The sequence below is a fragment of the Salmo trutta genome, chromosome 25 (genome assembly GCF_901001165.1).
Source record: "Salmo trutta chromosome 25, fSalTru1.1, whole genome shotgun sequence".
NCBI classification, from domain to species: Eukaryota; Metazoa; Chordata; class Actinopteri; order Salmoniformes; family Salmonidae; genus Salmo; species Salmo trutta.
The window spans coordinates 35618944-35643063 of record NC_042981.1 but is presented as its reverse complement, the minus strand read 5'-3'; the positions used below and the strand labels follow the sequence as shown (position 1 = coordinate 35643063).

General features: G+C 45.5%; 1 protein-coding gene across 2 annotated transcripts; it reads left to right on the top strand.

Moving 5' to 3' along the window:
- Positions 1-15: 15 nt before the first annotated feature.
- Positions 16-23431, top strand: LOC115162494 (rab3 GTPase-activating protein non-catalytic subunit). 2 transcript variants are annotated; one of them, XM_029713842.1, is made up of 34 exons: positions 16-405; positions 1224-1306; positions 5484-5604; positions 5729-5810; positions 6019-6066; positions 6182-6257; positions 6349-6450; positions 6560-6659; positions 8031-8129; positions 8327-8475; positions 8638-8717; positions 9046-9135; positions 9332-9471; positions 9631-9820; positions 9934-10077; positions 10175-10257; positions 10342-10406; positions 10503-10593; positions 10696-10823; positions 12968-13181; positions 13599-13696; positions 13962-14067; positions 14378-14538; positions 14622-14796; positions 17206-17373; positions 17465-17571; positions 17816-17882; positions 17974-18044; positions 18453-18488; positions 18599-18673; positions 20960-21175; positions 21264-21566; positions 21740-21904; positions 22072-23431. In XM_029713842.1, exons 1-34 carry the CDS (start codon positions 297-299, stop codon positions 22222-22224), a joined length of 4095 nt encoding a protein of 1364 aa, XP_029569702.1. In that variant the 5' UTR covers positions 16-296; the 3' UTR covers positions 22225-23431. The 2 variants fall into 2 exon arrangements, with proteins under 2 accessions (XP_029569702.1, XP_029569704.1); XM_029713844.1 differs by lacking the exons at positions 16-405; positions 1224-1306; positions 5484-5604; ... (3 more) ...; positions 6349-6450; positions 6560-6659 and adding an exon at positions 7618-7798.
- The last annotated feature ends 689 nt before the right edge of the window (positions 23432-24120 follow it).

Below are 24120 nucleotides of genomic sequence, written 5' to 3'. Positions count from 1 at the left end.
CCTGTTTCACAACGGTATGTGTCGTCACCAAAACACTTCAAGTAGAGTGGAAACGGTACAAATAGTAACGAAAACCACTGACAGCAACAGCCTGTACACTTCATTTTCTACCGATATTCCTGGGAACGTTACAGATATCAACACAACGTATCGCCGAGGACTCTAGTCTTGTTTATTGTATAGATTCGCGCTAACTTAATCGTACTGCAACGTTGTTCCTCCCCTGTTGGACTGTAGCTGCTAGCTAGCCTAGCTGGCTAATTCCCTGTATCCGCTCTGGTCGGGACTGCATCGAAATGTCCTGCTGCCTGTTCGAGTACTGTCGGGTCCAAGAACTCAAAGCAGTCCGGGAGTTCTTGTTCCAGAGCCAGCGAAACAACAATTCCTCGGCGGACAGGAAAGGAGGTAGCTAACGCTCAGCTCTGGGAGAGAGAAGTTGCTGTTTATGACCAACTTGTGTGTTTGCTTTTCAAAAAGAGACTGCAAACGTTAATGTTTTCGCTGTGGGCGAAGTCACCTATCGTCTCGTGTCTGCAGAATTTGCTAGCTCTCGAAGTCGCACTTTTTGTTCTAGATGTTAGAAATGCCAGGGGCACGGAATGTAAACAATGCATCTCTTTAAATCCTTGGCTTGTCACATAATGAATAATATAATTAGAGATTATAGCAGTTGATATGCGCAAGGTGCAGTGAAGGTGAGCTGTTTCGCTCTGCAGTGACAGCGGGAGGCAGACAGGGATGGAAAGAAAGAGGGGGGAGGAGGGGAGTTTTGCCCTTTGTCGTATGCTATGAGTCATCCTACAGGAGGGCATCTGAACAGATTACCGCATGATACTGGACAAAAGAAGACACACAACAATCCACATGCATGCTCTTAACCCTGAACCATTGTGCATGCATGTTTCAGTCAGACCATAGCAACAGGTGTCTCCTTGGCTGTCAATAGGAGTTCTGTCAATAGCTTTCCTCCTCCCACTCACTGATATTTATAGCATCTCGACTTCATCCCTTTTCTCTCTTGGGCCAAGGGAGTTCTCTTGTCCTTCATGCTCTTCTCTCTCTGCTTTCTCTGTTAGTGTGACCCCGCCAGTTCGAAATATGTTTTACGTGTGTGTGTATCATCACCTGGTCTGAATAAACGTTAAACTTTATAGCCTTTAAAACTGACAATTGATTCTGGATTGCACCTTCAAATAATTTGTGATTGCCTTTCTCCCCCTCAGAGAATGAGCTGGCCTGGGACGACTCCAACTGGGGGTCATGGGATAACCCTGAGGCCAAAGAAGTTGGAAGTGGGGACACCACGGTCAGTTTGTCTGTCTCTTACACTCTTGTTCTTTGTAGTGGCGATTCCCTATGAAAAGCCACTGGCACAGGAGAGAGCTGTAAATAACATGTCCTCAAAAATCAGCTTTCCAAATGTTAATCTTTTTGGGTGAAGTTCCAGTTTATTGTGTATATAAAATATAAATAGCTTAAACACATTCCTATACTAAAGGTGCAGAGATGCATTCTATAAGCTGTATCTGTGATACGGTAACAACTGTATGAGCTCTCCTCTCACCTGTGCTAACCCTTTCTGGCCCCCTGTGCTAACCCTTTCTGGCCCCCTGTGCTAACCCTTTCTGGCCCCCTGTGCTAACCCTTTCTGGCCCCCTGTGCTAACCCTTTCTGGCCCCCTGTGCTAACCCTTTCTGGCCCCCTGTGCTAACCCTTTCTGGCCCCCTGTGCTACCTACAGTCCATTCAGAAAGTATTCAGACCCCTTGACTTTTTCCACATTGTTACGTTACAGCCTTATTCTAAAATTTATTAAATAGTCCCCGCCCCATTAATCTACACACAATACCCCATAATGACAAAGCAAAAACATAAATATCACATTTAAGTATTCAGACCCTTTACTCAGTACTTTGTTGAAGCACCTTTGGCAGTGACCATAGGGTTCTTGGTCACCTCCCTGACCAAGGCCCTTCAGTTTGGCTGGGCGGCCAGCTCTAGGAAGAGTCTTGGTGGTTCCAAACTTCTTCCATGTAAGAATGATGGAGGCCACTGCATTCTTAGGGATCTTCAATGATACAGAAATGTTTTGGTACCCTTCCCCTGATTTCTTTTTTGTTGTTGCCTCGACACAATCCTGTCTCGGAGCTCTACGGACAATTACTTCAACCTCATGGCTTGGTTTTTGCTCTGACATGCACTGTCAACTGTATATAGACCTTATATAGACAGGTGTGTGCCTTTCCAAATCATGTCCAATCAATTGAATTTACCACAGGTGGACTCCAATCAAGTTGTAAAAACATCTCAAGGATGATCAATGGAAACATGATGCACCTGAGCTCAATTTTGAGTCTCATAGCAAAGGGTATGAATACTTATGTAAATATGTTTTTTATAAAAACATTATTCTAAAAACCTGTTTTCGCTTTGTCGTTATGAGGTATTGTGTGTACATTGATGAGGAACATGTTTTATTTAATACATTTTAGAATAAGGCTGTAATGTAACAAAATGTGGGAAAAGTCAAGGGGTCTGAGTACTTTCCGAATGCACTGTATGTATAGATATATAAGTAATTTTTCCAACAATTGTTTACAGACAGATTATTTCACTTATAATTCACTGTATCACAATTACAGTGGGTCAGAAGTTTACATACACTAAGTTGACTGTGCCTTTTAAACAGCTGGGAAAATTCCAGAATATTATATCATGGCTTTAGAAGCTTCTGATAGGCTAGTTGACATAATTTGAGTCAATTGGAGGTGTACCTGTGGATGTATTTCAAGGCCTACCTTCAAACTCAGTGTCTCTTTGCTTGACATCATGGGAAAATCTAAAGAAATCAGCCAAGACTTCATAAAAAAAAATTGTAGACCTCCACAAGTCTGGTTCATCCTTGGGAGCAATTTCCAAATGCCTGAAGGTACCACGTTCATCTGTACAAACAATAGTACGCAAGTATAAACACCATGGGACCACGCAGCCGTCATACTGCTCAGGAAGGAGATGCGTTCTGTCTCCTAGAGATGAATGTACTTTGGTGCAAAAAGTGCAAATCAATCCCAGAACAATAGCAAAGGACCTTGTGAAGATGCTGGAGGTAACGGGTACAAACGTATCTATATCCACAGCAAAACGAGTTCTATATCGACATAACCTAAAAGGCTGCTCAGCAAGGAAGAAGCCACTGGTCCAAAACCGCCATAGAAAAGCCAGACTACAGTTTGCAACTGCACATGGAGAAAAGTCCTTTAGTCTGATGCAACAAAAATAGAACTGTTTGGCCATAATGACCATCGTTATGTTTGGAGGAAAAAGGGGGAGGCTTGCAAGCAGAAGAACACCATCCCAACCGTGAAGCACGGGGTTGGCAGCATCATGTGGTGGTGCTTTGCTGCAGAAGGGACTGGTGCACTTCACAAAATAGATGGCATCATGAGGTAGGAAAATTATGTGGATATTTTTTTTAATTTGACCTTTTGTTTAACTAGGCAAGTCAGTTAAGAACAAATTCTTATTTTCAATGACGGCCTAGGAACAGTGGGTTAACTGCCTTGTTCAGGGGCAACATCTCAAGACATCAGTCAGGAAGTTAAAGCTTGGTTACAAATGGGTCTACCAAATGGACAGTGACCCCAAGCATACTTCCAAAGTTGTGGCAAAATGGCTTGAGGACAACAAAGTCAAGGTATAGGAGTGGCCATCACAAAGCCATTACCTCAATCATATAGAACATTTTGTGGGCAGAACTGAAAAAGTGTGTATGAGCAAGGAGGCCTACAAACCTGACTCAGTTACACCAGCTCTGTCATGAGGAATGGGCCAAAATTCACCCAACTCATTGTGGAAGGCTTGTTGAAGGCTACCCAAAACGTTTGACCCGAGTTAAACATTTTAAAGGCAATGCTACCAAATACTGATTATGTAAACTTCTGACCCACTGGGAATGTGATAAAAGCTTAAAATATTCTTAAAATAAAGTGGTGATCCCAACTGACCTAAGACAGGGAATTTTTACTAGGATTAAATGTCAGGAATTGTGAAAATTGTTAGTTTAAATGTATTTGGCTAAGGTGTTTGTTAACTTCTGACTTCAACTGTATACGGAACACATAAACAGGCCAAAACATCTCCAACACTCTCCTTCTGTCCAGCTTTCTCCCAGTAGTCTTTCTTATAATTTAACGTCAGGGTTGTTCTGGATCAAAAAGGGAAATGGCCTTGGTCTGCCGGTCGGCGCAGCTAAATTGTAGGGAAGATTTTAGAAGCCCCCATCTTGGCGGTGTAGAGACAGCTTTAAATCTGCTAAACTAATTTCCTGCAATTCTATGCATTTTGCAACGGATAAGGCTTTGTTCATTTGCTGAAACATAATAACAAAAGCAATACTACTAAATGTATTGTTTTGGGCATTTTCCCTGCCTGTCTAGCTTTTATTTTGGTGATTGTTAGTTCTCAAAGATTATATTATTTAAAAAAATACACTCCTTAAGCGGTTTATTAGGTACACCACCCTGTTCACGAAAATATTTATCTTTTACAGTGAGTCACGTGGCCGTGGCTTGCTATATAAAGCAGGCATCGAGGCATTCAGTTACTGTTTGATTGAATGTTAGAATGGGCAAAACAAGTGACCTAAGCGACTTTGAGCGTGGTATGATCGTCTGTGCAAGGCAGCACCGATATCTCAGAAACGGCCGGCCTCCTGGGCTTTTCACGCACGACAGTTGTCTAGGGTTTACCGAGAATGGTGCGTCAAACAAAAAGACATCCAGCCCACGGCAGTCTTGTGGGGGCGAAAACGGCTTGTTGATGAGGTCGAAGGAGAATGGCAAGAATTGTGCAAGCTAACAAGCGGGCCACAAACAGGCAAATAACGGTGCGGAACAACAGTGGTGTGCAGAACGGCATCTCGGAACTCGTCAGTCCTTGTCACGGATGGGCTATTGCAGCAAACGACTACGCTGGGTTCCACTTCTATCTGCTAAAAATAAGAAGAACCGGCTTCAGTGGGCACCTGATCACCAAGACTGGACAATTTAGGAGTGGAAAAACATTGCCTGGTCTGGCAAATCCCATTTCCTGTTGTGTCATGCTCATGGCAGAGTCAGGATTTGAAGTAAGCATCATGAGTCCATGGACCCATCCTGTCTGTGGTCAATGGTACATGCTGGTGGTGGGGGTGTAATGGTGTGGGGAATGTTTTCCTGGCACACGTTAGGCCCCTTGATACCAATTGAGTAATGTTTCCAAGCCCCAAATAATTAATTCTGTTCTGGAGGCAAAAGGGTGGTCTGACCCAGTACTAGATGGGTGTACATAAAACCCGCTTAGGCGGCCCGCCCAAGGATTACAATGGCAGAAGAATCCCTGAACGTCCTTCATTATGCCTTTGTCCTGTGCACAAAAATCAGATAGCACTCTTCCATAGCCGTCAGTGATCTCTGAGGATTGGTCCTGTTGTGTTGTGTTCCTCAGGGGGTGGAGGAGGACACTGCAGCAGTGAGTGCCCCCTGGCTGCAGGACTGTCTGGTGTCTCTGTCTCCCTGCTCAGACCTGATGGTCGTCGCCAAAGGCAGCAAGGCTGTGTTTCTCTCAGGTATGTCTCCCAAAACACAGACGCTCACGTTTAATGTACACACACGCACGTGCACAGACATGACACAGACACACTGCTGTTGATTGGGGCGGTGTGTGTTGCTGTTTTCTCTCCTCTCCGACAGCGAAGTGGCGATCAGATGACGGAGGCAGAGAGGGGATGGCGCTGGCTGTGTCCTGGAGTGGAACTCTCAGCACCGACGAGGGGTGAGAGAACAGGGCGAGGGAGGGGTGGTAGAACCCGGGGGATGAGAAGGGGAAGAAACATGGGGGTGGATGGATGAGACAGGCAGGGGGAGAGAACAGAGGGATGAGGGAGGTGGGGAAGAAACAGGGGTGGATGAGAGGAATGTGAGGAGAGGAAAGGACACAGAAAGAAGACGAGATTCCAGATTCACTGTGTGTGTCTCTACAGGGAGAGTGTGAGCAACGTCATCTGTATACCTTTGGCCAGCCAGAAGAGGTAAGCCACCTTATGTGTCCATCCATGTGTGTTCACTTCTGTGCCCATATCAATGTGTGTGCATCTTAAGTTTGTTCTATTGATGAGTATTAACCTTCTCTCTATCTGCGTTCAGAAGTTCCACGGGTCGACCAGACTGGACATGTATTGTAGTGGGCTTCTCATCTGGCTATGTACGCTTCTACACCGAGGTATATCAGCATTTACTTCTGTGACCTGGAAGGCAGAATATCGTCAGGAGTCTGGCTAGTGTTAATCTAACGGTGGTGTGCGTTTTGTCAGAGTGGGGTCCTACTCCTAGCCCAGCTGTTGAATGAGGACCCTGTGCTGAGGCTCAAGTGTCGCACTTATGAGATCCCCCGCCACCCCGGTGTCACCGAGCAGGTACGACTATAATACACATCGAAACACTGACTGCTGTCTGGGCCTGGAGACGAAGGTTCTCTTGGTGACACTTTGTGTTTATGAGTCTCTCTCTTTGTCTCTGTGTCAGCATGAGGAGCTGAGTATCCTTTACCCAGCAGCCCTGGTCACCATCGACGGCTTCAGTCTCTTCCAGTCTCTACGGGCCTGCAGAAACCAGGTGGCTCGAGGTACTGCTGCATGTGTGTGTGTCTGTTTGTTAAAGTACTATAGTAGCAGTACAGGTATGGTGGTAGTAGTAGTTGTAAAACTAGGTTTAGTAATGCATTAATGGTGCTATGGATAAGAGCGTCTGCTAAATGCCTAAAATATACATGTAAAATGTACATTTTTTTTTTTACAATATTTGCATTGTCATTTCATTTCCATAATATATCTGTCGCTAGTAGTGTAATGATGGTGTTTCACAGTATTACTTACCCCCCAGTGTTGTGATTGGCTGTGGTATTCGCCTATTGATTTCTGCCGCCAGAGCGGCATCTGTTGTCAAATTGGGAAAGCTGTTCTGACTTTGAGACTGTGTTATCTAGTGGAAATCGCTAAGCCATTTCCTGGTTGCAAAAATTCTACACTGTTCGCTCAATTTCAATTTATCATTGTGCCATGTAAATCGCTGTGAAATATATTTTCAATAAAAAAATATATATAATTTTTACAGCTTTTTAAATCTCATGGTAAGTTACTTTCGGTTTTGGTCCACTAGCATAAAACAGCTGTACAGAGGGTAGTGCGTACGGCCCAGTACATCATTGGGGCCAAGCTTCCTGCCATCCAGGACCTCTATATCAGGCGGTGTCAGAGGAAGGCTCTGAAAATTGCGAAAAGCTCCAGCCACCCTAGTCATAGACTGTTCTCTCTGCTACCGCACGGCAAGTGGTACCGGAATGCCAAATCTAGGTCCAAAAGGCATCTTAACAGCTTCTACCCCCCAAGCCATAAGACTCCTGAATAGCTAATCAAATGGCTACCCGGACTATTTGCATTGACCCCCCCCCACCCCCATTTTTACGCTAATGCTACTCTCTGTTTATTATCTATGCATAGTCACTTTACCTCTACCTACATGTACATATTACCTCAACTAACCTGTGCCTCCGCACATTGACTCTGTACCGGTACCCCTTGTATATAGCCTCGTTACTGTTATTTTATTGTTGCTCTTTAATCATTTGTTATTTTGCTATTTTCTTTTTCTTTTTTATACATTTGTTTGTTGTCTGAAATTTCAATGCAAAAATTCAAAGAAATCCTGTGTTTTAATAGAACCATCTTCTCTATTTGCTGGCTGGGTTCGCCAGAAAGGATGCAGGTACTGACACGCACACACAAGCTAGTCTTTGACACGTAGCATAGTACCTGTAGTGTGTTTTGTATATTTCGTGTATTGTAGCTTGAGGTGGTATACTGGACTTCCATACCATTTAGTCAACTCTTTTCCTCATCTCCTCTTTCTCTCGGTCTACCCTCTCTTCCTCCAAAACCCTTCTCTTTGTCATTATTCTTAACTTTCTATGTGCGTGTCTTCTCTCTCTCCTCCCCAGCGGCGGCAGCAGGCAGTGAGGTGGTCCAGCCTCCTCCTCTGGCCTATAAGAAGTGGGGTCTACAGGACATGGATGCTATCGTAGACCACAGCAGCGTGGGTGAGAGACAGGAGGAGGGAGGGTTGGAGGGGGAAGTAGGACGTGGGGGGGGGCTGGAGGGGGAAGGAGGACAGGGAGTGGAGAAGGGAGGAGAAGATCATGAAGAATCGATTGGATGGATACTGGTTGAATGAAAGTGAAAGTGTAACTATGTTCTCCATTCTAACAGTGCTCTCTCTCCGTACCTCCCTACACAGGTATAATGACCCTGTGTGTGTTTGACCAGATGAGGAATGCGTCTATCCTGGGGGGTTTCCATGCCTCTGTGAAGGGCAGCCTCCCTGCCATGAGTCAGTACATAACTGTGGGGGGAGGACCCTACACAGGCTTCTACTACGCCATAGAGGTGTGTGTTTGTGTCTGGCTGCTGTCCATCTTTTTCTCACCTCACATGTCTATTTATCTCTGAGAGAAAGTCGTAGTTACTATCGGCTAAGAAAACAGTCAGCATTAGTTCAGACCAGTAGCAGGGATTCCTGACTCTCCTATTCTCTCTCCCTCCCTCTAGGGCAGCTCCCAGCCTCTCCTCTCCCACGTTGCTCTGGCTGTGGCCAGCAAACTCACATCGGCCTTATTCACCGCCGCCAGGTGTGTGTGTGTGTGTGTGTGTGTGTGTGTGTGTGTGTGTTTCTCAGTGAATGTTAGGCTCGGGCGGTATACCATGTATACCGGGGTATTTTGAAATACCCATGGTGTGATTGTCAATACCCTCATGGGGGGTGGATGCTATGATTCTGCTTATAACCATGAGTTAAATATCTACGATTTTTCTCCAGCTCAGGGCTCCGTCTATGCATTTGGTTTGCCGTGTATTTTTCCTCTCCTTTCCCTTCCGTCTCTTCTCACTCTTTCTTCTGCATTGCCTCTTTCTCTCTCTACCCTTTCTCTTCCATCTAATTGTCTTGCTCTCTCTCAGTGGGTGGCTGGGCTGGAAGAAACAGAATGAGGAGGAGCCAACTCAGAAACAGAAGCCCAAGGTGGAACCGGCCACGCCCCTGGCAGTCAGGTGACCAACACGTCCCTCTTATTAGAAGAACTAGGAAATTGTTTCTTCTGCACATGTACTCTGACACACAGTCAACTTGCCTAGTTACCTTACCACTTTCACTTACAAATGAATCAATTGGTCTGTTTTCCATTTCTAAGTGAACTGATTACCTAGCCTATCCTCACGCTGTCCTTCCTCTCTGTCCCGGCCCCAGGTTTGGTCTCCCAGACTCACGGCGTCATGGGGAGTCTATCTGTCTGTCCCCCTGTAACACTCTTGCTGGGGTCACGGACGACTTTGGCAGGGTCATGCTGCTCGACGTGGGGAGAGGCATCGCCATCCGCATGTGGAAGGGTGAGAGAGAGAGAGAAATGGAGTTTCCCTTTGACACTCAACAGTAACTGAGTTTTGTGGTTTATTATAAAGACAGCAAACATTGTGTAGGGTTTAGTTTTTGTTGAATTGGAAAAAGGCCCTGGTTATACATCTAATTCTGAGTGTCCCCTGCCCCAGGCTACCGGGACGCCCAGCTGGGTTGGGTGCAGGTGTCTGAGGGGCGGGGCGAGTCCTCCCCGTCCGCGCCCCTCCCACGGCGCCACGCTCAGTTCCTGGTCATCTATGCCCCTAGGAGAGGCATCCTGGAGGTGTGGGGCACACAGCAGGGCCCCCGAGTAGGAGCTTTCACTGTCGGGAAACACTGCAGGTACACACACACACACACACCACACACACACACAGTTCTGATTAAAGCATTTGTAACCAGTAACCATTCCCTTCTCTCCTGTGTGTGTGTGTGTGTGTGTGTGTGTGTGTCAGGTTGTTGTATGCAGGCTACCGGCTGATGGGGGTGAACAGTGTGACCAGTCAGGGCTGGCAGCTCCACACACAGCAGGTGTGTCTGTTCGACCCTGCTACTGGAGCACTACGCACTGTCACTGTCCCCTTCCATCTGGCCCTCAGGTGACTACATACACACACGTATTTCGAATACTGTGGTCTCTCGATAGTCATGCATGGCAAAGATGCACACGCAAAACAGCGTTGACTCCTGTTTCAGTGATAAGAAGAGTGAGAGAGCGAAGGACCTGCACCTGCTGAAGAGACTGACCACACTACTGAAGAGCAGAGAGTTGGAACCAGGTGAGATGGAGGGGGAACGTGAAGAGGTTTAAGGATGCCCTTTTACAGACGAGCTCTTTCTTACCTTTGACCTTCTCTCCTCAGATTACCTGGAGAGCGAGGCCCAGCGTGTACTGCTGGACATCAAACACCCTGCCATTAAGAAACAGGTCAACGAGCACACACACACTCAGACACGGGGGGGGGTCAGCACACCCAGGGAATGTAGTTTCTTATTACTTGCTGCTCTATGTCCTGCCCTTAAGGCCCTGGAGTCTCTGCTAGCCAATAAGAATGCTCCAGTCTCCTGTCTGACCAACATCACCCGACTCTTACTGGCCAGTCTCAGGGGGAAAGGTACTGTGCGTTTCTGGACATTCATTGAGAATTAACATCAAAACCATGTTTTTGTACATATGTGTCTTAATGCTTCTGTGTGTGTGTGTGTTGTCCCTGCAGACCGTGAGGCGGTAGATGAAGCATTGCTCCAGTTGTGTTCCTCCCAGCTGAAACTGCTCCAGCTCTACACTGACATCCAACAGCTGCACTCTACTGTGGAGGCTAGCACAGATGCACACACTAAACCTGTGAGTGCAGAACCACTACGCATTCACACGCATTTTGTTCTTCTATCCTCGTTGGGATCGAAAATTAATTTCCATTCAAAATCAAAATTTACCCTTACCATAACCCGGCAGCTATCCTATTGGTTAGAGCGTTGGGCCAGTAACAGAAAGGTTGCTTGATCGAATCCCCGAGTTGACAAGATAAAAATCTGTCGTTCTGCCCCTGAACAAGGCAGTTAACCCACTGTTCCCCGGTAGGCCTTCATTGTAAGTAAGAATTTGTTCTTAACTGACTTGCCAAGTTAAACAAAGGTTAAATAAAATAAACTAAATCTAATCAAGAACCCCTTAGCCTTAACTTAATTCTAAACTTAACCCTAACCCCTAAGTTTAAATTAACCTTTGTCCTCGTGGGGATGTGGAAAATGTCCCCACTAGGGATAATTTTCCTTGTTTTACCCATCCTTGTGGGGACTTTTGGGGATTTTGTATTTATTATGGATCCCCATAAAGGCAGCAGCTCCTCTTCCTGGGGTCTGGCAAAATTAAGGCAGTTATACCATTTTAAAAACATTACAATGCATCCATAACAGATTTCACCACACACTGTGTGCCCTCTGGCCCTTATATATCTACAACACAAAATCCATGTGTATGTGGGTGTATAGTGCCTATGTTATCGTGTGTGTGTGTGTATATGCATGTATCTGTGCCTATGTTTGTGTTGCTTCACAATCCCCGCTGTTCCATAAGGTGTATTTTTTTTTCATCAGTTTAAAAAAAAATATGATTCTACTGCTTGCGTGAGTTACCTGATGTGGAATAGAGTTCCATGTAGTCATGGCTCTATGTAGTACTGTGCTCCTCCCATAGTTTGTTCTGGACTTGGGGACTGTGAAGAGACCTCTGGTAACATGTCTTGTGGGGTATGCATGGGTGTCTGAACTGTGTTCTAGTCGTTTAAACAGACAGCTCGGTGCTTTCATTATTTCAATACCTCTCACAAATACAAGTAGTGATGAAGTCAATCTCTACTCCACTTTGAGTCAGGAGAGATTGACATGCATTTTATTAATGTTTGCTCTCTGTACAGCCAAAGGCCAGCCGTTGACAGTCCCTCTTTGTGGCACCTGTCTACACGACTAAACAGTAGTCCAGGTGCGACAAAACTAGTTGATAGTGTTGTTAAGAAGATAGATTAGCGCTTTATTATGGACAGACTTCTCCCCGTCTTAGCTACTGTTGTATCAATACGTTTTGACCTTCACCGTTTACAATCCAGGATTTCTCTGGGCAGTTTAGTCACCTCACCTTGCTCAATTTCCACTTTATTTATTAGAAGATTTAGTTGAGGTTTAGGGTTGAGTGAATGATTTGTCCCAAATACAATGCTTTTAGTTTTTGAAATATTTAGGACTAACTTATTCCTTGCCACCCATTCTGACACTAACTGCAGCTCTTTGTTAAGTGTTGCTGTCATTTCAGTCACTGTAGTAGCTGACGTGTATGGTGTTGAGTCATCCACATACATAGACACACTGGCTTTACTCAAAGCCAGAGGCATGTCGTTAGTAAAGATTGAAAAAAGTAATGGGCCTAGACAGCTGCCTTGGGGAATTCCTGATTTCTACCTGGATTATGTTGGAGAGGCTTCCATTATAGAACACCCTCTATGTTCTGTTAGACAGGTAACTCTTTATCCACAATATAGCAGCCATAACACATGTTTTTCCAGCAGCAGACTATGATCGATAATGTCAAAACCCGCACTGAAGTCTAACTAAACAGTCCCCCAAATCTTTTTATTATAAATTTCTCTCTGCCAATCATCAGTGCTGCGTGCTGAAAGTCTGTCAATTTGTTTACTGTAAGATAGCATTGTATCTGGTCAAAAAAAAAAAAATTTGAGCCAGTAAAGGGGGCTTTACTATTCTTAGGTAGCGGAGTTACTTTCGCTTCCCTCCAGGCAAGAGGGCACACACTTTCTAGTGGGCTTAAATGGAAGATGTGGCAATATCATCTGCTATTATCCTCAGTAATTTTCCATCCAAGTTGTCTGACCCCGGTGGCTTGTCTTGTCAGTCATTTTTTTTTCACCATTTCCACACTCACTTTACAGAATTCAAAATTACAATTCTCCTCCTCTTCTTCCTCTTCCTATCCAGACGGAGGTTGCAGGTGTAGAGGAGGAGCTGGCCCGTGTCTCCCTTATCCTGCAGCGCTACACAGAGCTCACCTCCGGCTCACGCCCCTCCGTCTCATTTGCCCAGGACTCCCCTGACGCATCACTTTCTGTACGCGGCTTCCTGTCCCAGATGGAGTGTGAAGGAGAGGAGATCAGGGTGGTCCCAGGGCCCGACGCAGACTGGACACAACTGGGTAGGATGAACACGCGTGCGCACACACACAGTCACATTACCCCTATACAAATCTATCACTCCAGTATCTCTTGCACACTGTAAATATGATATTGGAACTGACTGACCCTATATATATAGTATTCTTGCTTTCTCGTGTTCTTATTTCTATTTCTTGTGTGTTTTTGTTCTACCTTAAGTTATTTTTAGTATTACATTGTTATTAATTACTGCATTGTTTGGTTTATAGCTTATAATCAAGGCATTTCACTGTACTTGTGCACGTGACATTGAAAATGTGTAAAATTGCAGGAAATTAGCTTTAAAACTGCTACATTTTCCCTTCGTTCTGTGGCAAAATGTGTACTTGTGCACGCAACATTAAAACTTGAAACCTATGTGTATAAAGGGTAAGACTGTGTTGTTGTTTACCCTGTAGGGAGCTTTCTGTTCTGGGGCTGTCTGACAGGAGAGAGCCCTCTACAGAAAGTCTGTGACACACTACAGGAGACAGGCATTAGCCCACAGCATTTACTGGTGAGGAGAGGAAGGAGGGTGGTACGGCAACAGGATGGGAGTGTGACGTGCACTAATATCCATTTTGCATGCAGCACATGTTTTTTACCTGTGCTTCAGCGCAGGGACATTTTTTCATCTGCCCAACTGTATGTATTCATCCATCTTTTTTGATCCGCACCTCCGATTCAAGGAAGGGGAGATTTGGGTATGGGAGGAAGAATAGACTCAAATGGAAGGAAATGTAACTCATCCATGTTGTCTATGTGTGTGTTCTTTCCCTCAGTCTCTGCTGCTGAGTGTATGGCTGCACAGAGAGAAGGAAGTATTGAAGAAACCAAAGGCCGTCAGACACCTACACACACTCCTCACTGCCCTCAGCTCCATGAAAGGTGTGCGATCACATCTTATTTTGTAAGGTGATCTGTGCTGTGATACGATTGAGTTAGCAGTTGGGTTGTGGTAAGATAATAGGTAGTGGAGTCCACAGGAGGTTTGTGGCACCTTCATTGGGGAGGACAGGTTTGTGGTAATGGCTGGAGCAGAATTGTGGAATGGTATCACACGTATGGTTTCGAAGTGTTTAATGCCATTCCGTTTGTTCCGTTCCGGTCATTATTATGAGCCATCCTCCCCTCAGCAGCCTCCTGTGGTGGACTCCCATTGACTTTCAGAGACGTCTGTGTTTCTTCCTCTCCTTAGGTGCGGTGGAGTCGTCGTGGGACATGCAGTGTGTTTCCCCCTGGTGGCAGCAGGTGCGGTCTGCGTGTGTCCAGTCACACAGTGCTGCTGCTGCCCTGCTGGCTGCAATAGTGGCTCACCGCGCTGCCAAGGTTAACATCACCAGCCTGGCCGAGACCAAGGTAACACACACACACACACACACACTGATGTGTGTGTGTGTGCTTCGTCACTGACTCTCTGTGTGTGTGTGTGTGTGTGTCAGTTTCAGTCAGAGTGGGAGGCGGTGTCGTTGGAGCTGGAGCAGTGGGCGGTGTGTGTGAGACAGCTGGAGGACGTGCTGGCCCTGCAGACGCTGCTGTGTGTGGCGCCTCTTAAAGGAACACCAGGGGGCGCCACACCACACTGCTCAGTCAAAGCCCTGCTGGAGGGGGGCCGAGGTACTGAACAAATACTTTTAAGAAATACTATAAGAAATAAAAAGGCTGTGGCTGTTAATCTGTAGGTAACCGCACCTTTCCGTCCCCCCCCCCTAGAACCCAATGGAAAGATCCGGATCACGTTCTGCGCATGTGTTAGTTGGCGCACAAATTTGTGTGTTCACCCTCCATTCACTTTTCTCACTGTCAATCGTGAATGCTAATTATGTTTTGGAGCGAACTTTTGAGCAGATGGTGTTAACAAACTGCAGCACACCTGTGTTTTGATTCAATCAAAGCACATACATTACGTGACCAAAAGTATGTGGACACCTGATTGTCAAACATTTCATTCCAAAATCATGGGCATTAATATGGAGTTGGTCCCCCCCTTTGCTGTAATAGCAGCCTCCACTCTTCTGGGAAGGCTTTCCACAAGATGTTGGAACATTGCTGTGGGGACTTGCTTCCATTCAGCCACAAGAGCATTAGTGAGGTCAGGCACTGATGTTGGGCGATTAGACCAGGCTCGCAGTCTGCGTTCCAATTCATCTCAAAGGTGTTTGATGGGGTTGAGATCAGGGCTCTGTGCAGGTCAGTCAAGTTCTTCCACACCGATCTTGACAAATCATTTCTGTATGGACCTCGCTTTGTGCACAGGGGCATTGTCATGCTGAAAAAGGAAAAGGCCTTCCCCAAACTTTTGCCACAAAGTTGGAAGCTCAGAATCGTCTAGAATGTCATCGTATGCTGTAGCGATAAGATTTCCCTTCACTGGAACTAAGGGTCCTAGCCTGAACCATGAAATAGCCCCTATCCATTATTCCTCCTCCACCAAACTTTACAGTTGGCACTATGCACTGGGGCAGGTAACGTTCTCCTGGCATCCGCCAAACCAAGGTTTGTCTTGTGTGCTGCCAAATGGTGAAGGGTGACTCACTCCAGGAACACGTTTCCACTGCTCCAGAGTCCAATAGCGGCGAGCTTTACACCACTCTAGCCGACACGTGGCATTGCGCATGATGATCTTAGGCTTGTGTGCGACTGCTCGGCCATGGAAACCCATTTCATGAAACTCCCAACGAACAGTTCTTGTGCTGACGTTGCTTCCAAAGACAGTTTGGAACTCGGTAGTGAGTGTTTCAGCCGAGGACAGATGATTTTTACTCGGTACGCGTTCAGCACTTGGCGGTCCCATTCTGTGAGCTTGTCTGGCCTACCACTTCGTGGCTTAGCTGTTGTTGCTCCTAGACATTTCCACTTCACAATAACAGCACTTACAGTTGACCGGGGCAGCTCTAGCAGGGAAGGAATTTGACGAACTAAGGTGGCATCCTTTGACGGTGCCACGTTGAAAGTCACTGAGCTCTTCAGTAAGGCCATTCTACTGCCAGTGTTTGTCTATGGAGATTACATGGCGGTGTGCTCGATTTTATACACCTGTCAGCAACGGGTTGTCCAATTAAAAAAATATATATATGTAGCATATTTTTGCCCAGTGGTGCGCGCTGTGGAGTTATGGCCGCATGAGCGAGAATTTCCACCATTCACACCATCATCCTGAGATCTCATAAGAAATGGCCAGAGAAAGAATGTCCATGGGGGGATTAGCAGGTAAGTGAGAGTTGTGGGGGTGGTCTGACCGTAGAAACTGTTGGCCAGTCTTTCAGTTTTTTTGCCATGTACTGCCCGCTTCTGAGTGATTGAATCGGGGAGAACAGGGCGTGGCTGGGGTCCCTGATGATCTTCTTGGCCTTCCTGCAACACCTGGTGTTGTAGGTGTCCTGTAGGGTAGGCAGTGTGCGCCCAATGGTGCATTCGGCTGCACGTATCACCCTCTGAAAAGCCGTGCAGTCCACGGCGGTGGAGTTGCAGTACCAGGCTGTGACGCTGCATGACAGTATGCTCTCAATGGTGCTCCTGTAGAACACTGAGAGGGCCCACAGGGACAGGATGAATTTCTTCAGCATCTTGAGGTTGAAGAGTCGCTGTCGTGCCTTCTTCACTACGTTGTCCTTGTGGTTAGACCGTTTCAGCTTCATTCCAATAACGGTATACTATGCTATTATATATTGTCATTGTGATCTTGCAGACATTGATTCAGCTTTGGTCTACCGGTAACTATTAAACGAGCACCATTTGCCAGAGTAACCTGTTCTCTACGAGTAGAGCAGAGACTGTGTGTAAAGTACAGAATCCCACACATGCGCAGAAGCTTCTAGACCTTTAACTCCCAGGAAGAAAGGTCCAGAAAAGTCAGATCTGCAGCCACTTTGAATAAAAAGCCCATAATCCTTACCTTAAATTCTTGAAGGAATCTCAGATCTGAGAGGTTTGGGATTGGTGAGAGTGGTAAAGTGAAACTTTGCTTTCACCAATCCAATCACATGAACAGTAGATCCCTTTTTCTCTCCCCCCCCCCCCCCTCAGGTTGTATAGCAGACAGTGTGGCTAAGTGGGTGTTCAGGCAGGACTTGGCCCCTGAGGGGCTGAAGGACATGCTGCAGAGGAGGGGGGAGGCCCAGAGAACAGAACAGCCCTCCCAGCCAGTGCTGAGGGAGAAAAGCCAGGAGGATGCAGACTTCAATAAGGCAGCAGGTGAGTGGGTACTCTATGGTCACTAAACTGATTCATCTATAGGAAGTGGGGTTGTTGTATTAAAGAGTGTGTGTTTTCTGTGTTCCTCCAGAGCTGCTGGTGTCTGTGTGTCAGCGTTTCCCAGACTCCCTTTCTCCTGACCTGCTCTTTGCCCACTGCTGCTGGGAGTATGTGGTGCAGTGGAACAAATACCCAGAGGTTTGGCTCCAAACAGTACCAGCACACAGACACTCACATCTATACACATTTCAGTTGAATGCATTCAGTTGTACAACTGACTAGGTTATCCCCCTTTCCCTTACACACACACACACACACACACATCTATATATATACACACACACACACACACACACATCTATACACAGTCACATCCATTCACATCTATACACACACAGTTTAAGGTGTAAAATCTAATGCTTTGTTCTCTCTCTCCCTGTAGGAGGGGCGGTATCTGTGTTGTGCAGTGGAACACCTGAAGCTAGTCTCTAGTCCTCACATCCAGCTGGGTCAGACAATACAGAATCGTATTTAATATTCACGCTGTGTTTCCTCAGTGTGTCCTTTGGTTTGTACTATAAGACTCTCTTTCTCCTGCAGGCATCTCCTCAATGATGTGGAACACGTTCATCGTTAAACGTTTCTCAGCTGCTGCTTTCCTTATGGAGAAGGTGAGCAGCAATTAATGTTTTGGTGTGTTTGTATGTGAGAGAGTTCTGATGCATGAAACGTCACGATCATAATTATTTTTATAATGCTCTTCACATGTGACTACCTTGCCAACTAAAGGCGATAAAACTGACATTTCACTTGTGTAGAAATATGATTTACATTTAGTTTGGTCGAAGTTGTAGGATTTTCTGCAGACATCAGCTGAAATGTACACTATATTTGCATAGCTGAACATCCTCACGCTATTACAACTGTTACAAGATTAGTATTTCTAATTTTCTAAAGTATTTCTATTTTTAGTATTATGTTAGTGTGGGGACTCAAATGGGTTCTGTTTTCAACAGAACAGAAAACTGGTGTCCTATATTTGTGTTTCATGAAAGATTGTTTGCGTTTCCTCTCCACAGGTGGGGAAGGCCCCTAAAGAGCGCCTGTGTCGACGGGTGAGCAGAGCACTGCTCTATTCAGCTACACGTCTACCTCTCTGATTGGGCTGTGATTAGACGTACACATAACGGTATATAACATTCGTGGTGTCTCTGTGTGTATTCAGGATGTGGGAATGGGAGACGGTGCCATGACGTCATTCCTGGGCTCCTGTGTTGAGCTGCTACAGATTCTGATGGAGGTACACAAAAATAGATGGATGGATGCATACAGTTAGGCAGATTAACTGCAGCACAGGTAAAAAGCATGCGCTGCATGCAAAGTGGATGTAAGTGCAAGAGGATTTGTCACAGCAATGATGTACCATTCAGGGCTCGAAATTTAAGGGTGTCCCATTTTCCCGGGCACAATACATTATTTTTGTCTGGGATGGTTCGAAACAGACGTTGGGACGGTTCTAAATAGAAGTTGGGGGACGATAGGCCAGAAAAATATAAAATGCATACAACAGTGGTTCCATACTAAAATGTTTAAACACAAAGACGAGGCTGCTGAAACGGATCACAACATTTAGCTTAAAAGTTGATAAACTATGAATAATTCACATTACAAGAGCAGCAATGTGTTCACTCCTCTCAACCATTTGCGTGAATGTTCCAAAATGTTATTACGGGAGAACAGCGTTCCCAAATGTGCACCTGATGCGAAGCGGTTTTTAAAATGCGATGGATATTTTTTTATTTAATTAGGCAAGTCAGTTAAGAACAAATTCTTATTTACAATGACGGCCTACCCCAGCCAAACCCAGACTACGCTGGGCCAATTGTGCAGCGCCCTGTGGCACTCCCAATCAAGGCCGGTTGTGATACAGCCTGACGCCTCTTGCACTGAGAGGCAGTGCCCTAGACCGCTGCGCCACTCGGGATATACTGCCTAATGGTAGAAACTTGGAAAGAGGGAATATCTAAACATGCAACAATAGGATTGTGCATTACTGCCTTTGGTTTCAATGGTATAATTTTAGCTGTAGGCGATGTAAAACGTCCAGGTTTCAAGCAATGATATGATTGGCAAGGCTTCGAATATGTCATTATTTTGGTTATGGAAATGTTTAATATTAAAATATTATTACAATGTTGGGCAAATAGGCCTATTGAAATGTACATGCTACTCTCTCCCAGCCTGTCTGCTGGCCTGGAGTTTAGGTTGCGTGTGCCGGGAGTTGCTGTGGCATTTGCATTGTCTTTACGCTATGGCTAGCTACTATGGTATTCCAGAGAATATGGTTGTATCTCCGTGGCCTGTATCGAATGCACACTGTAAAATTTGCAAAGTATTTCTTCCAGGCGCTGCAACACTGCCTGGCTGGGGGCTGTGTGTGCGCACGTGGAGAGCTGAGTGACAGATTCATTTTATGAAGCGCTGCGCCCAGGCATAACAGTTTAATTTACTTTAAACGAAAGTCTACTGAAGTGGCTATTTACATTGTTTTGTTCACAAGCTAGGTTGTTTTTTAATGTTTGAGTTTCAACAGCTAGGGAAGAGAAGCAACGCGGATACTAGTCACTCTCAATCTCAGTCACGAACAGACTCACGTCGCGTTACCAAGGTAACCTCCTTTAAAGCGGCAGGTGAACATTTTGTCTCGTCTGTGGTATTTTGTGTTCAAAGAACAATATGCCACATTACTACTTACTAGTAATACATGTATTATTTTAGAAACATTACAAAGCATGCTCATCTCTTTTTTGTGTGTGTTTTGTTGGTGTAATTTTAGAGATTTTTACTTTATTTTGGCTGGTTTGAAATATGAGTGGCTGGTAGATTTTTAAATCTGTTGAACCAAAAAGTACATTTTAGGCCCTGGCTGTTATGTAAGTGGTGGTGCTCAAAAAGGTCAAGGCCACCATTCTTCATTGACTGAAGAGGGAGGGTGAAGCAGAGAAAGTGAAGGCTGGGGAACACACATTCTTTATTGTATAGGCTATTGTTGTGTTATGTTGTTTTAATGGGGCAGCTGGTGGTGGAATGTAATGTCGCTAACTTAAGTTGATTCAGTAACCAGTTCACAATAACATAGTTCTCTCTTAGATATATTGTATACATGTGGTTAACGTGTTCAATTTATTATTATTAATAATGTAATGCATGTTTGTCTGTTTTAATTAAGATGCTCAACATTTTTTTTCTTAAATAAATAATATAGACTGTCTCAGAAATAAATATACATACACACACACACACACACACACACACAACAAAAGCACTGCAAATGACCCAGACCCATGTTGGCATATCAAAACCATTTAAAAAAATAAATAATAGTATTTTACTTTTGGGATAGTTCAACTTCAGTTTGGGACAGTTGAAATTGCACTTCGGGACGGTGAGGAAAAAAGTTAGTTGCGAGCCCTGTTAGTTGCTGCAGCATTGAAAAATGACTTTTGAACTAAAGCATTTGTAGATTGATAGTGGCAAGTGAGGCTTTTCCTTGGTAACTCTGAACCCCTTCCCCCCTTTCCTCCAGGCAGACTCAGGGATAGAAGAGGTGACCCCTCCAGAGCTGTGTGTGGAGGAAGTGTGGGGGGGAGCGGAGGGTCCTGCCTCCATAGTAGAGTTAGCCCTGGAGCAGAGGGGAATCCACTACCCCCTTGTACAACACCACTGTCTCCTGGCCACTCTACTACACACTGCTATGACCTTCAACCTCCGGGTCAAACCACTCAGCCTGTTCGACAGCAAGGTGAGACCAACACATGTGGCGTAAACCAAAGAGTACACACATGCATAACACCTACAGTATAATCACTGCAAGTCTTTCCTTCTTCCAGGGTAAGAGTGCCTTCTTCAGAGAGCTGGTGTCCATCCAGCTGATGCCCAGCGGAGATATGGACCCTGGACTGGTCTCTCTTAGACAGGAGTTCCTGCTCAGGGTGTTGACAGGCTGGGTGAAGACCCAGAGTGAGGCAGGGATGGCTCCTGCATCCACCCGGCTGGACCTTGAGTCAGGGGACGAGATGTGGCCCTCTCTGTGTCTGGACCTGGGGACCCTGCTGCAAGTCAACCCAGACATCCTGCGCAGACACCTGGTGTGTGAGCTGTACAACCAGGGCCTGGACCCCCGGGCAGAGCAGGTAGGTAGTCATTAACACCACCAACAACAACTTCAATACAAAATACAAGTAACATTATACACACATTAATCAAATGAATATGATCACTCATGAAGTAGATTAAAAAAGCGGAAGCAAGCCGGTGTGTGTGTGTGTGTGTGTGTGTGTGTGTGTGTGTGTGTGTTATCTGTCAGGTGATGTTGGAGGTGGAGGATAAGGACGTGTTGGGTTCTCAGCTGTTGGTTCTAACAGGCCAGAGGCTGAGCTACTCCCTGCTTCACACCCAGACCCAGACCAAGCCCGCCATGGAGCTGCTGGCACGCCTCCCCCCAACACTCTGCACCTGGCTCAAGGCTATGGTGAGACCAACCTCTGTGTTACCTTACATGCTAGAACAACTGTCTCAAGGTGACTAAAAACATCTCTCTTAGCCTAATTCAACCCCCTAGTGTTGCTTGGTTTACTGATGGTGTTTGTATTTATATGTGTGTGTGTGTGTGTGTGTGTGTGTGTGTGTTATCCCCAGGATCCCAGTGAGCTGGGGTGCCCGTCGGTGCCCCTGAGCCAGACCAGCAGGCTGGTGAGCCGCCTCATAGAGATCCTACCTGAGAACCACGGCCAGTACAGCCTGGCACTACACCTACTGGAGGCTGTGGAGGTCCTGCAGGGAGAGGACTGAGTGAGAGGGGGGAGGAGAGCAAGAGGCTCAGGAAGAGAGATGGCCTGTGTGCAATTCCGTTCCTGCTTTCATTGCTAGCATCCAGGATAGGAGTGAGAGAGTGAGGTAGTAAACTGTTGAAGTAGGAAATATATAGGATTATACACCTATCATGTACAATACAGGAAGGAGATGTCAGGGAAATGGCCACCCTGTTTGAGAGGAGGGAGGCTCATGTGTTCAGTTGAAAAAATCTAATTGTAAATGAAAGATGGATGGATAATTGTTTTGTTTGAAGTCTGCATTTCTGAAGGGGATATGCTATATGAGCATGGTGTTATATATCCATTTGTTTTTGTCACTTCCTACTTATTTTTTACTTTGTCTGTCAGCTATACCTAGCAGCCCCTGTACTGCCCATTCTAACAGACTTAACGATCCAATCAAAGTGGGTTGCATGGTGTGGTTGTGTGCCATATCATTGTTTAGTAAGCATCCCTTTCTCTTCACCTGTCCCTCAGATTAGTAATGATGATGTATGATAGACAGAATGGATGATTTGGTTATTTATACACGCTGCAGTACTGTACTAGCTGTGACTGTAACCTCTGTACTGTTCTGTAGTTCTACACCCTGGCTGAGGAACCCCACTGGGGGCAGACAGAACAGACTAAATAGACCATGCTGAGCATTAAACCTATCTTTGGTTTCGTTCTCTCTGGGTCTGGGGTAAGAGCAGTCAATGCCGGTCATGGTGGTACTTTCCAATCAGTATTCTCTCCAGACCATTCAGGTAGACAGACTGTTTATGTTTCGTAAACATTTGTACCGTAATGAGTGACTTTTCTTTTTTTCTTGGATTTGTACAGTAGCTCACTGACCTCATTCAGAGGGTGATGGGAATCACCGACTATTTGATGATTACTGTAAGGTAGCGCAATTCCCAACATGCCATATCTGGCTTCCATGTGTATTGTGTTGGTCAATATTCCAACTATAATAAATAATAATTGATTATTTAATGAGTTTGGTATAGGAGTATAATACAGAGGTTTGCATTTACAAGTAAAAATATGGAAGAACAATTACCCAAAACCATAATCATCATAGTTTGTTAATGAACTCAAACATCTCTTCCCCATTCTTCTTTACTCGTCACATTATAACATGAGTTACATTATGACTTCCATTTCAACATTAAACTTGAATAAAAATAAAAACCAAAGCACTCAGAATTGTACCATCCCCTATATATCCTCTCAACGCACACACACCAACTTTAATCTGACTTCATGCCTACCCTTTGACTTGATTCTCTCAGTAGGTATCTTACTGTACTCTGCCTCATAGGAGTGATTCAGAAGTAAATAAGTTTCCCTTTCCAGGGAACATCACTGACATGTGCCCTTTTTTGGGAGAGGTGTCGTGTCAACTCAAAAGGACTACATAGCTCTTACACCAGATGATAATTCTCTCCTTTCTTAAATAACACAAAATGAGTGCTGAACCATTCATCCTCACTCTGCATGCAGCAACAACATGCCAGAGTCAATGTCACTTAAAGTATTGTGGGTAATGTCGTTTTGGCACTGCTAGACGGTGGCTGTCGCTCTGTTACCCCTCTCAGTACTGTTGCTAAGCAGGGTGTGTTTCTTTGTTGACCCCTGGTTGTCTGGGCTAAGTTCAAGCAGACCGACCGGATCAGAGGGTCATTTGCAGGTTGTAATGATGACGGGTGAGGGTGTCACTGCGCCCTGGTGAGGATGATCTGGCAGGGGCAGTCCGGGGAGACTGAGGTGTAACGGCGGCACCTCGGGCACCGGACCATAGAGGTGGGCACTGCCGCTACTTGGTAAGCACTGTCCTCATGGATAACCCCATCTGATTGGACAGAGGGAAGGAAGGTTACTCGGGGCT